This window comes from Pseudophryne corroboree, chromosome 5 (genome assembly GCF_028390025.1).
Source record: "Pseudophryne corroboree isolate aPseCor3 chromosome 5, aPseCor3.hap2, whole genome shotgun sequence".
NCBI lineage: Eukaryota > Metazoa > Chordata > Amphibia > Anura > Myobatrachidae > Pseudophryne > Pseudophryne corroboree.
This window is the reverse complement of record NC_086448.1, coordinates 604,298,159-604,311,278: the sequence shown is the minus strand read 5'-3', so window position 1 is coordinate 604,311,278 and position 13,120 is coordinate 604,298,159. Positions and strand designations below refer to the sequence as shown.

At 45.9% G+C, this 13,120-nt stretch overlaps 1 protein-coding gene across 7 annotated transcripts in view; it reads right to left on the bottom strand.

The window, feature by feature from the left end:
* Nucleotides 1-13,120, bottom strand: part of MPPE1 (metallophosphoesterase 1) — a 296,325-nt gene that overhangs the window by 127,472 nt on the left and 155,733 nt on the right. For all 7 annotated transcript variants that reach the window (XR_010177827.1, XM_063923442.1, XM_063923443.1 and 4 more), the window contains exon 5: nucleotides 8,751-8,831. Coding sequence is in view for 6 of the 7 variants with exons in the window: in XM_063923442.1 (XP_063779512.1) it covers nucleotides 8,751-8,831 (81 nt within the window). In the remaining variant the exon portion in view is untranslated. The remainder of the gene's footprint in view (nucleotides 1-8,750; nucleotides 8,832-13,120) is intronic.

Below are 13,120 nucleotides of genomic sequence, written 5' to 3'. Positions count from 1 at the left end.
TCAAACCAATTGGATTTGAGGAAATCTAAAACTACATTTAGATCCCACGGTGCCACCTTAGGCACCACAGGAGGCTGTATATGCAGTACTCCTTTGATAAAAATCTGGACCTCAGGGACTGAGGCCAATTCTTTGTGGAAGAATATTGATAGGGCCGAAATTTGAACCTTAATAGATCCCAATTTGAGACCCATAGACAATCCTGATTGCAGGAAATGTAGGAAAACGACCCAGTTGAAATTCCTCCATCGGAGCACTCCGCTGCTCGCACCACGCAACATATTTTCGCCAAATACGGCGATAATGCTTCGCGGTGACTTCCTTCCTTGCCTTTATCAAGGTAGGAATGACTTCTTCTGGAATGCCTTTTCCTTTTAGGATCTGGCATTCAACGCCATGCCGTCAAACGCAGCCGCGGTAAGTCTTGAAAAAGACAAGGACCCTGCTGAAGCAGGTCCCTTCTCAGAAGTAGAGGCCACGGATCGTCCGTGACCATCTCTTGAAGTTCCGGGTACCAAGTCCTTCTTGGCCAATCCGGAGCCACTAGTCTTACTCCTCTTTGCCGTATAATCCTCAATACCTTTGGTATGAGAGGCAGAGGAGGAAACACATATACCGACTGGTACACCCAAGGTGTTACCAGCGCGTCCACAGCTATTGCCTGCGGATCTCTTGACCTGGCGCAATACCTGTCCAGTGTTTTGTTGAGGCGAGACGCCATCATGTCCACCATTGGTTTTACCCAACGGTTTAATAGCATGTGGAAAACTTCTGGATGAAGTCCCCACTCTCCCGGGTGAAGGTCGTGTCTGCTGAGGAAGTCTGCTTCCCAGTTGTCCACGCCCGGGATGAATACTGCTGACAGTGCTATCACGTGATTCTCCGCCCAGCGAAGGATCCTGGCAGCTTCTGCCATTGCCCTCCTGCTTCTTGTGCCGCCCTGTCTGTTTACATGGGCGACTGCCGTGATGTTGTCCGACTGGATCAACACCGGTCTTCCTTGAAGCAGAGGTTCCGCCTGGCTTAGAGCATTGTAGATTGCTCTTAGTTCCAGAATGCTTATGTGAAGAGACTTTTTCAGGCTCGACCACACTCCCTGGAAATTTCTTCCCTGTGTGACTGCTCCCCAGCCTCTCAGGCTGGCATCCGTGGTCACCAGGATCCAATCCTGCATGCCGAATCTGCGGCCCTCCAATAGATGAGCCTCCTGCAACCACCACAGAAGGGATACCCTTGTCCTCGGCGACAGGGTTATCCGCAGGTGCATCTGAAGATGCGACCCTGACCATTTGTCCAACAGATCCCTTTGCATGGAATCTGCCGAAAGGGATTGCTTCGTAAGAAGCTACCATTTTTTCCCAGGACTCTTGTGCATTGATGTACAGACACCTTTCCTGGTTTTAGGAGGTTCCTGACCAGGTCAGATAACTCCTTGGCTTTTTCTTCGGGAAGAAAAACCTTTTTCTGAACTGTGTCCAGAATCATCCCCAGGAACAGCAGACGAGTTGTCGGCATTAATTGGGATTTTGGAATATTCAGAATCCATCCGTGCTGCTTTAGCACCTCTTGAGATAGTGCTAAACCCATCTCTAGCTGTTCTCTGGACCTTGCCCTTATTAGGAGATCGTCCAAGTATGGGATAATTAATACGCCTTTTCTTCGAAGAAGAAATATTATCTCGGCCATTACCTTTGTAAAGACCCGAGGTGCCGTGGACAAACCAAACGGCAGCGTCTGAAACTGATAGTGACAGTTTTGTACAACGAACCTGAGGTACCCCTGGTGTGAGGGGTAATTGGAACGTGGAGATACGCATCCTTGATGTCCAAGGATACCATAAAGTCCCCTTCTTCCAGGTTCGCTATCACTGCTCTGAGTGACTCCATCTTGAACTTCTTTATGTATAGGTTCAAGGACTTCAGATTTAGAATAGGCCTTACCGAGCCATCCGGCTTCGGTACCACAAATAGAGTGGAATAATACCCCTTCCCTTGTTGTAGAAGAGGTACCTTGACTATCACCTGCTGAGAATACAGCTTGTGAATGGCTTCCAAAACCGTCTCCCTTTCTGAGGGGGACGTTGGTAAAGCAGACTTCAGGAAACGGCGAGGTGGCTCTGTCTCTAATTTCAACCTGTACCCCTGAGATATTATCTGCAGGATCCAGGGATTTACCTGCGAGTGAGCCCACTGCGCGCTGTAATTTTTGAGACGACCGCCTACCGCCCCCGAGTCCGCTTGCGAAGCCCCAGCGTCATGCTGAGGCTTTTGTAGAAGCCGGGGAGGGCTTCTGTTCCTGGGAAGGAGCTGCCTGTTGCTGTCTCTTCCCTCGTCCTCTGCCTCGTGGCAGATATGAATAGCCCTTTGCTCTCTTATTTTTAAAGGAACGAAAGGGCTGCGGTTGAAAGGTCGGTGCCTTTTTCTGTTGGGGAGTGACTTGAGGTAGAAAGGTGGATTTCCCGGCCGTAGCCGTGGCCACCAAATCCGATAGACCGACCTCAAATAACTCCTCTACGCATCGCCTGTCCACTGTCGTGTCCATAAAGCTCTTCTGGCCGAAATGGACATAGCACTTACCCGTGATGCCAGTGTGCAGATATCTCTCTGTGCATCACGCATATAAAGAAATGCATCCTTTATTTGTTCTAACGACAGTAAAATATTGTCCCTGTCCAGGGTATCAATATTTTCGATCAGGGACTCTGACCAAACTACCCCAGCACTGCACATCCAGGCAGTCGCAATAGCTGGTCGTAGTATAACACCTGCATGTGTGTATATACCTTTTTGGATATTTTCCATCCTCCTATCTGATGGATCTTTAAGTGCGTCCGTCTCAGGAGAGGGTAACGCCACTTGTTTTGATAAGCGTGTTAGCGCTTTGTCCACCCTAGGAGGTGTTTCCCAGCGCTCCCTAACCTCTGGCGGGAAAGGGTATAAAGCCAATAACTTCTTTGAAATTAGCAGTTTTTTATCGGGGCACCCCACGCTTCATCACACACGTCATTTAATTCTTCTGATTCGGTAAAAACTACTGGTAGTTTTTTCACACCCCACATAATACCCTGTTTAGTGGTACCTGTAGTATCAGCTAAATGTAACATCTCCTTTATTGCCAAAATCATATAACGTGTGGCCCTACTGGAAAATACGGTTGATTCGTCACCTTCACCACCGGAATCAGTGCCTGTGTCTGGGTCTGTGTCGACCGACTGAGGCAAGGGACGTTTTACAGCCCCTGACGGTGTTTGAGGCGCCTGGACAGACACTAATTGAGTGTCCGGCCGCCTCATGTCGGCAAACGACTGCTTAAGCGAGTTGACGCTATCCCGTAATTCCACAAATAAAGGCATCCATTCTGGTGTCGACCCCCTAGGAGGTGACATCCTCATATTTGGCAATTGCTCCGCCTCCACACCAATAACGTCCTCATACATGTCGACACACACGTACCGACACACAGCAGACACACAGGGAATGCTCTATACGAAGACAGGACCCACTAGCCCTTTGGGGAGACAGAGGGAGAGTCTGCCAGCACACACCAAAAAGCGCTATATATGACAGGGATAGCCTTATGATTAAGTGCTCCCTTATAGCTGCTTTTATATTAATATATTGCCATTTATTCTGCCCCCCCTCTCTGTTATACCCTGTTTCTGTAGTGCAGTGCAGGGGAGAGACCTGGGAGCCTTCCTGACCAGCGGAGCTGTGACAGAAAATGGCGCCGTGTGCTGAGGAGATAGGCCCCGCCCCTTTTTCGGCGGGCTCGTCTCCCGCTATTTAGTACATTTAGGCAGGGGTAAATATCTCCATATAGCCTCTGGGGCTATATGTGAGGTATTTTTAGCCTTTTTAAAGGTTTTCATTTGCCTCCCAGGGCGCCCCCCCCCAGCGCCCTGCACCCTCAGTGACTGCCGTGTGAAGTGTGCTGAGAGGAAAATGGCGCACAGCTGCAGTGCTGTGCGCTACCTTAAGAAGACTGCAGGAGTCTTCAGCCGCCAATTCTGGACCTCTTCTTGCTTCAGCATCTGTGAGGGGGCCGGCGGCGTGGCTCCGGTGACCATCCAGGCTGTACCTGTGATCGTCCCTCTGGAGCTTCATGTCCAGTAGCCAAGAAGCCAATCCATCCTGCACGCAGGTGAGTTCACTTCTTCTCCCCTCTGTCCCTCGTTGCAGTGATCCTGTTGCCAGCAGGAATCACTGTAAAATAAAAAACCTAAGCTAAACTCTCTAAGCAGCTCTTTATGAGAGCCACCTAGAATTGCACCCTTCTCGGCCGGGCACAAAAATCTAACTGGAGTCTGGAGGAGGGTCATAGGGGGAGGAGCCAGTACACACCACCTGACCTGTAAAAGCTTTACTTTTGTGCCCTGTCTCCTGCGGAGCCGCTATTCCCCATGGTCCTTTCAGGAACCCCAGCATCCACTTAGGACGATAGAGAAATATATATATATATATACATATACATACACACACACACACACACACACACACACACACACACATTTATATACATACACACAGTGGTCGAAGTGGGGCGGTATGGTATACCGCCACTTCTTCCACTGACCCGGAAATAAGCACATGAAAGTGCAGCAGGAGGCGAGGGAAGTGGCCATCCTGCTGCACATGGTGCTACCTGTCCCTGCACGGCGGCCGGCGGCTGTGTAGAGCACTGTAGTAGCTCACAGCCGCTCACCGCCACCAGCTGCCCACTGCCAGCCACCAGCAGCCCACCGCTGCCAACAAATTAGGTAATGTTCCCTTGCTGTCACCGTCGTCTCTCTCTCTCCCCGTCGTCACTCTCTCTCTCTCCCCGTCACTCTCTCTCTCTCCCCGTCATCACTCTCTCTCTCTCCCCGTCATCACTCTCTCTCTCTCCCTGTCGTCACTCTGGCTGTCCCCGCTGTCACAATTTCGGCTCATTCATTGTGCTACAATGCGAGTTTCGGCTCATTCATTGTGCTACAAGGTGAGTTTCGGCTCATTCAGGGTGCTACAAGGTGAATTTCGGCTCATTCAGTGTGCAATAATGTGAATTTCGGCTTGTACCGTGTGCTATAATGTGAATTTCAGCTTGTACCGTGTGCTATAAAGTGAAAGGGGGGGCACCAGTACTAGATAGTATAAGGGGTTCTACTACACGGGACACGCCCCCTTTTGTGTGACCACGCCCCCTTGTGTGACCACGCCTTTTCTGGAGTGCGCGTGCACATAATTACATCCTTGACTTTTGCATACCCCCACTTCAAAATTTCCACTTCGACCACTATATTTTAATATATATATATATATATATATATATATATATATATATATATATATATATTATATATTATATATATTATATATATATACCTGGGCAATTACCCCGGCACTCTCCTTATCCACTGCGGGATACGTCTTGCTCCGGTGCCCTCCCTTGCCGGGGGTCTCCCTCCGGTATAGACAGCGGTCGAGAAACGAGGCGGCACTCGGAGACTGTGCAATAAAAGCAAAAATGTAATCAACGTTTCGGGGACCAACTCCCCTTCTTCAGGATAAAGAAGAAGGGGAGTTGGTCGATGATTACATTTTTGCTCAATACACGTTTATTGCACAGTCTCCGAGTGCCGCCTCGTTTCTCGACCGCTATATATATATATATATATATATATATATATATATATATATATATATATATATCTCGAACACAGCAGGTGCGGCACTCCAATGATTTGAGGATGCGTGAAACAGAAGTTACAACGTTTCAATGCCCTTTATTATGCGGCATTTTCGTCAGGTAAACAAAAATAACATACAAACATCTTACCTAAATAGGTATCACCCTGTATGTGACACGAGGACGCCGCGGCGGGGCTTCACGCCCAGCACCCGGCGCATTCGTGATGACGTCACGGCGCTCAAACGCGAGATGCCGGACCTCAGCAGTGACAACACCATCACCATAGTTACAAGTAACAACAATGAGCAGCAATAGGTCAGATAAATATCACTATACTATACATAAACAGCATCACAACTAGTAAGGATAATCATAAAAAGATCACATACAGCACTAATACTAGTAGTTACTAGAAATGCAGATTAAATAGCTATCATGACTTAACAAGCATGGATCACAGTACAGAGACTAGCCATATATAGATAATACTACATATGGTTAAAGGAATGCCATATAGCGACACATCCAATATATGAGCATGGCATATGCACAAATTGATGTGACTACAAACGCTGCATGACACTAATATAATGCAGTTAATTATTCGTAATTGGCCAGCACATTAATACCTGAATGTTCATTGAGGCCATTAGGGGCCACTGTGCCTAATCTGAATATCCAGCGTGCCTCACATTGTAATAATCTGAGGCCCCTATTACCGCCTCGTGGGGACAGTGGGACATGATCTATCATTCCCACTGATCTATCATTCCAGTTTATCCGTGTTCGACGGATTACATCCGATATTAGTCAAGCTGAAATCCAGATTAATAATTTATTACATAAATTCCTCGAACGAGGTTATGATCTTGATTTGTTACAAAAGACTAAAACTAGGGTTCTTAATATGGATAGGATGGAATTATTGCAACCTAGTAACAAACAAGAACGTAAAACTCTTCCTTGGGTTACTCAATTTACCACGGCTAGTGGTACTATTAATAAAATTTCTAAAAAATTATGGCCCTTAATTAAATCTGACCCTGATTGCCATTTGACTGATAACCAATTGATGCCTTGTCACAAACGAGGTCGCAATATACGTGACATCCTTGTCAAAGCTGACATCTCTGTGCCAGCCCCTGATATTTACAGAGGCAAGTTGGGTTGCATACGTTGCACCTGTGTTACTTGTAAATTTTTGATCCCAGGTGACACGTTTTACCATCCTCAAACAGGAAAGATTATGCACATCCGGCATAGACTTACCTGTAAATCTAAATTCACTGTTTATAAAATAATCTGTCCGTGCGGCTTATCCTATATAGGTAAAACGGAGTGCCCCTTTAAAGATAGGATGGCCGCCCATCGGTCGGCCATTAAGGCTGCCCTAACTGTAGGTAAGAGCGATCAGCCAGTGGCGAGGCACTTTTTGGCCGCTTCACATAATCTTACCACTTTGAAATATAGAATGATAGATCATGTCCCACTGTCCCCACGAGGCGGTAATAGGGGCCTCAGATTATTACAATGTGAGGCACGCTGGATATTCAGATTAGGCACAGTGGCCCCTAATGGCCTCAATGAACATTCAGGTATTAATGTGCTGGCCAATTACGAATAATTAACTGCATTATATTAGTGTCATGCAGCGTTTGTAGTCACATCAATTTGTGCATATGCCATGCTCATATATTGGATGTGTCGCTATATGGCATTCCTTTAACCATATGTAGTATTATCTATATATGGCTAGTCTCTGTACTGTGATCCATGCTTGTTAAGTCATGATAGCTATTTAATCTGCATTTCTAGTAACTACTAGTATTAGTGCTGTATGTGATCTTTTTATGATTATCCTTACTAGTTGTGATGCTGTTTATGTATAGTATAGTGATATTTATCTGACCTATTGCTGCTTATTGTTGTTACTTGTAACTATGGTGATGTCACTGCTGAGGTCCGGCATCTCGCGTTTGAGCGCCGTGACGTCATCACGAATGCGCCGGGTGCTGGGCGTGAAGCCCCGCCGCGGCGTCCTCGTGTCACATACAGGGTGATACCTATTTAGGTAAGATGTTTGTATGTTATTTTTGTTTACCTGACGAAAATGCCGCATAATAAAGGGCATTGAAACGTTGTAACTTCTGTTTCACGCATCCTCAAATCATTGGAGTGCCGCACCTGCTGTGTTCGCTGACTATCTCTATGTGAAGGCACCCAGTGTGATATATTACTTAAGTGGCTGTGCCGGACCCGCACCGTATATATATATATATATATATATATATATATATATATACACACACATATACACACACATATACACACACACACCAGTAACAACAGATCTGCGTCAAAATACTGAGGTACCAGCAATCAATATATCTATAAGGTCTCAACTTTCTGCAGTTTGTAGTGGGATATATATTTTACCTTCCATATATACACCCTGCTACAAACTGCGGATGACACAGTTGATGCAGGACAAGTTAGCTAACGTCACTATGATCATATGTATGTATGATATATGTAGGCTATATATACACAAGCACACACACATGAATGATGACTTAAACACACCAGTCACCTGAAGATGGGCAATACCTATAACAGATTTCAGTGGTTTCCCATGTGCTGGCTACCTTCCTATGAAGGTAATGTTATTACATTAAGAAGTGAGTGGAACTGTAAAGCCCAGGAGTCTCCGTGATTATCTTTTCAAATAGCCAGTTCTTTTTAATTAACTAGGGATTTAAAACTAGAAACAAAATGGGTTAAGGACTGTGTAGAAATGTGCACTATGAAATCTTAAAATTCCAAATGCTGCTTCTCTATTACTAATGTGAGTAATGTCTTCACCTAACCTCCTATATGCATTAACATTCTGCACCTAGCCAAAGTGTTAATGCACCTACAGAGATTTACTAGTTATTAGGGTACTACAAGTTGCATAGAGAGGTTAGTGTTTAGGAACACATTATTCAGAAGAACTAATAAAGATAAATAAATAAAAGAAAATCATTTAAAAAAAAACAAAAAAACACAACAACCGTAGAACTTCATTTAATCAATCTACTTACTTAATTCCTTTTCGGGACACTACTTTCCCAGAAGTGACATTAAATACCCCCTCAAATCTTCTTAGTTTGTGCACTGTCATTCTGTTAGGGGAAATAAACACATTCCTGATCACATAAAGGCATAGCAGAGTGGTGAGTTATAGCAGTCATGTCCTTCACTATTTTCAGTCTACCAATTGAATCAAATCTGCGAGCTTTTATGTCTTTCACAAATAATAGTCATATCATGATCGTGCCAATGGTTGGGCATCTTAACTCTTTGCCTTAAAGCAAAGGGACCATCAGGGGTGCCCACTAGCCTTTATTTTATGCTGTGACTATTGAGCGTAACTAAATTTACAGGTGAGAGGATGTGCTCCTTCTCTCATTGATCCTGTTCCTTCTTAACAAGATCACTTCTTTTCTGAAGTGATCAGACTCTGTGATTATGAAGTAAATGCCACAAACTTCATTTGGATTCCCCTTACTCTGGGTGCTGCTCTATAATGAGTTAGCAAGAGTACTAATTTCAGTACTAAAACTCAAACACACCCCGGGATAATCTTGGGTGAAACACTATCTCTGAACACACCTATAGCATAGGGTAGTTCAAAGACATACAAAAATGCTTTATCCAGATACAACTGGAATATTCTCTTTCTTGTTGTACTCCACATGGAAAGGACAAAAAAAAAAAAAAAAAATCTGAATAGATGGATGCAACTCAACATAATGGGCCCAAATCTGTGGGAGAAAAGCAAAAAGGAGCAATACCCCCTTTCAGATATAAACCCCGTCTTTAACACGGCTTGGACCCAGAACACAGAACATGGGTTAAAGCTGGAGTTTCAGTACTTATCCCCAGTTCACACCTTGGTGATGGACCCGGGTTATTCCTTTCAAACATAAGCCGGGGCACTAGCCCAGGTTGCAAGTCCTGGGAAAATAGCCCTGATCGATTGCAGGGTCGCAGACCCTGGCCTGTCAACCCGGTTCAGACATAAGCAGAACCCAGATCGAGTAGCAGAGCCCTAGCAATTTCCTGGGTTTTTACTTAAGTCTGAAAGGGGTATAACTGTGCTTGGCAAACCAATGTTCCACTGCAGGTGGGGCAAATTTAAACTGTGCAGAAAGATTTAGATTTGGGTGGGGGACAAATCTAAATTGTAGTGTAAAAAATAGGGATTTTAATTACCTACCGGTAAATCCTTTTTCTCGTAGTCCGTAGAGGATACTGGGGTTCCATTTAGTACCATGCGGTATAGACGGGTCCACTAGGAGCCATGGGCACCTTAAGAATTTGATAGTGTGGGCTGGCTCCTCCCTCTATGCCCCCCCTACCAGACCCAGTCTGGGAAACTGTGCCCGAGGAGACGGACATACTTTGAGAGAAGGATAGACAAGGATAGTGGTGAGATTCCGTACCAGCACACACAAACAAGAGGAAAGCCATGCTAACCAAACTTGAAACATGAACAGCAACAGCTGAACCACACAACAATACTTAACCAAGTAACAGTGCAGGAATAACGAAGCACCGGGCGGGCGCCCAGTATCCTCTACAAACTACGAGAAAAGGATTTACCGGTAGGTAATTAAAATCCTATTTTCTCTTACGTCCTAGAGGATACTGGGGTTCCATTTAGTACCATGGAGAAGTACCAAAGCTCCCAAACCGGGTGGGAGAGTGCTGAGGTCCCGGCAGAACTGATTGACCAAACTGAAGGTCCTCAGAGGCCAAAGTATCAAACTTATAAAACTTTGCAAAAGTGTACGAACCTGACCAAGTAGCTGCTCGGCAGAGCTGTAAAGCAGAGACATCACGGGAAGCCACCCAAGAAGAACCCACCGACCTAGTCGAGTGGGCCTGAACAAGTTTCGGAACCAGCAAGCCTGCCGTGGAATAAGCATGCTGAATAGTGAGCCTGATCCAGTGTGCAATGGACTGCTTAGAAGCAGGACACCCAATTTTATTGGGATCATAGAGTAAGAACAGCGAGTCGGATTTCCTGCGACGAGCTGTCCTCTTTACATACACCTTCAAAGCCCTCACAACATCCAAAGACTTTGAAGGAGCAGAGGTGTCCGTAACAGTCGGAACCACAATAGCTTGGTTGATGTGAAACACAAACACAACCTTAGGAAGGAATTGCTGACGAGTTCTGAGTTCAGCTCTGTCCTCATGGAAAATTAAGTAGGGGCAACGCCCTTAGCTCCGACACACGTCTTGCTGAAGCCATGGCCAACAGTGTGACTGTCTTCCACATAAGATATTTAACATCTACCTCCTGTAACGGTTCAAACCAGTCCAATTGGAGGAACTGCAGCACCAAATAAAGATCCCAAGGTGCCGTAGGAGGCACAAAGGGAGGTTGGATGTGCAGAACACCTTTCAAGAACGTCTGGATCTCAGGAAGAGAAGCCAATTGTTTCTGAAAGTAAATGGACAAGGCTGAAATCTGGACTTTTATGGAGGCCAGACGCAGACCCACATCCACACCTGCCTGTAGAAAAAGCAGGAAACGTCCCAGATGAAATTCCACCACAGAATAATTTCTGCTCTCACACCAAGAGATATATTTCTTCCAAATACGATGGTAACACTTAGATGTTACCCCCTTCCTAGCTTGGATCATAGTCGGGAAACACACTCTTTGCCTGACATGTAAATGTGACAGCACACACAAGAAAGGTTAAAAACACAATTAACCCACAAAGAACCCTTCCAGGGAGACACAGAGTATGTTGGAGCCAGCCCACAGTGCCCTTATCGCTAATGCCAAGCTTAACCGGGTCGCAGACTAAGTACCCAGATTGGGGACTTAGTACACTAATATCGCTCCCCACCTGCTATGACCCCCTGGTACCGCTGAGGTAATCTGGAGTCACACTAGAGAAGCTGTGCGTCTGTCAGTCAGCATCTGTGTCCACTGCACAATTCATTTTTTAAATGTTGTAAATGTATGAACTGATGACCAGCTGGCTGCCTTGCATAATTGCTTCACTGACATACCATGCCGCACTGCCCAAGAGGTGCTCACTGACCTGGTCGAATGAGCCACAACATGCTCGTGAACAGGAACAAGTTCTGAAACATATGTCTGGTCTATAGCCGCTGTTATCCATCACGCTATGGACATCTTGGACACCGACGAGCCTCTTGTGCGCATCATACAGAATAAAGACTATCCGTTTTTCGCACAGAAGCCAAGTGATCAACATAAATCTGTAAATCTCACACAACATCCAGCAAGGACAAGTCAATACCTTCCCCTGATGACAAATCCTGAACCAAGGCAGGTGTAACAATTTCTGAATTTAAATTAAAAATAAGATGCTACCTTAAGCGGAAAAGACAGTGCAGGCCTCAAAACAGCCCTATCCAGGTGAAAAATAGGAAAGCCACCTTCCACATGAGATTCATAAATTCGACATCAAGAAGCTCAAAAGAAGGTTTTTACAAAACCACCAAAACCTAATTAAGGACCCGATTCAGTAAGATTGAAAATTCAGCTAAAAAGCAGAATTTGTAATCCTTTTGTTTGCATGCTGGGGGCCACCCATCACAGGGCAAGGTCGCCCAGCATGCTACCCGTTTCCGCACCCCATGCAACACACTGAAATTGCGGTGAGAACAAAGTAAGGAAGCCTCCTGCCAGCGCAGCCTGGCTGCGTCCGCTGGAGGCCCGCCGCCATCTTTGTGATGGCAGAAGCCGCCCTAATCACACTATGCCCCCCGTTCATGCCACCACGCCTCCGTTTCCCCACGCTGCCCCCGCAGCGCTCCATCTTGGAGACGGAGCGTTGCTGCCACCCTCCCATCCCGCGAATGCCTCTGCCTGATTGACAAGCAGAGGCATTCACATTTACTGCGGGCCGTCCGTAGAAAATACGGGCGCATGTGCAGGACGAGCCCTGCGCCTATGCCCGCATCATGTTAGTAATTTTTGTGGTTGGATCGCGTTTTGAATGAGGGCCTAAAATCCCATCAGACTACATGGAGGGGGGGAGAGCCGCGGTGTAACACCACCTGAAAAAAGTCTGGACCTCAGGAATACAGGAATTCCTCTGGAAAAAAAAAATAGACTTAACTGACCCTTCACACTTGCGATCTGAAGAATAATTCGAGATTGAAGAATCCGCAACTGGAATAGTTGTTGCTTTTGCTAGCCTAGCGATTAAAGCATTCAGCTTAGGAGTAGTTGTCTACTGACAAAAGTCCTCCTCCAATAGTCCTAGGTGACCGCTCCCCAACCAGAGAGACTGATGGCCGTGGTTATTCTGGTATTTGCATCTACTGACTAGGGGCCTAATTCAGACCTGATTGCAGCAGCAAATTTGTTAGCTAATGGGCAAAACCATGTGCACTGCAGGTGGGGCAGATATAACAT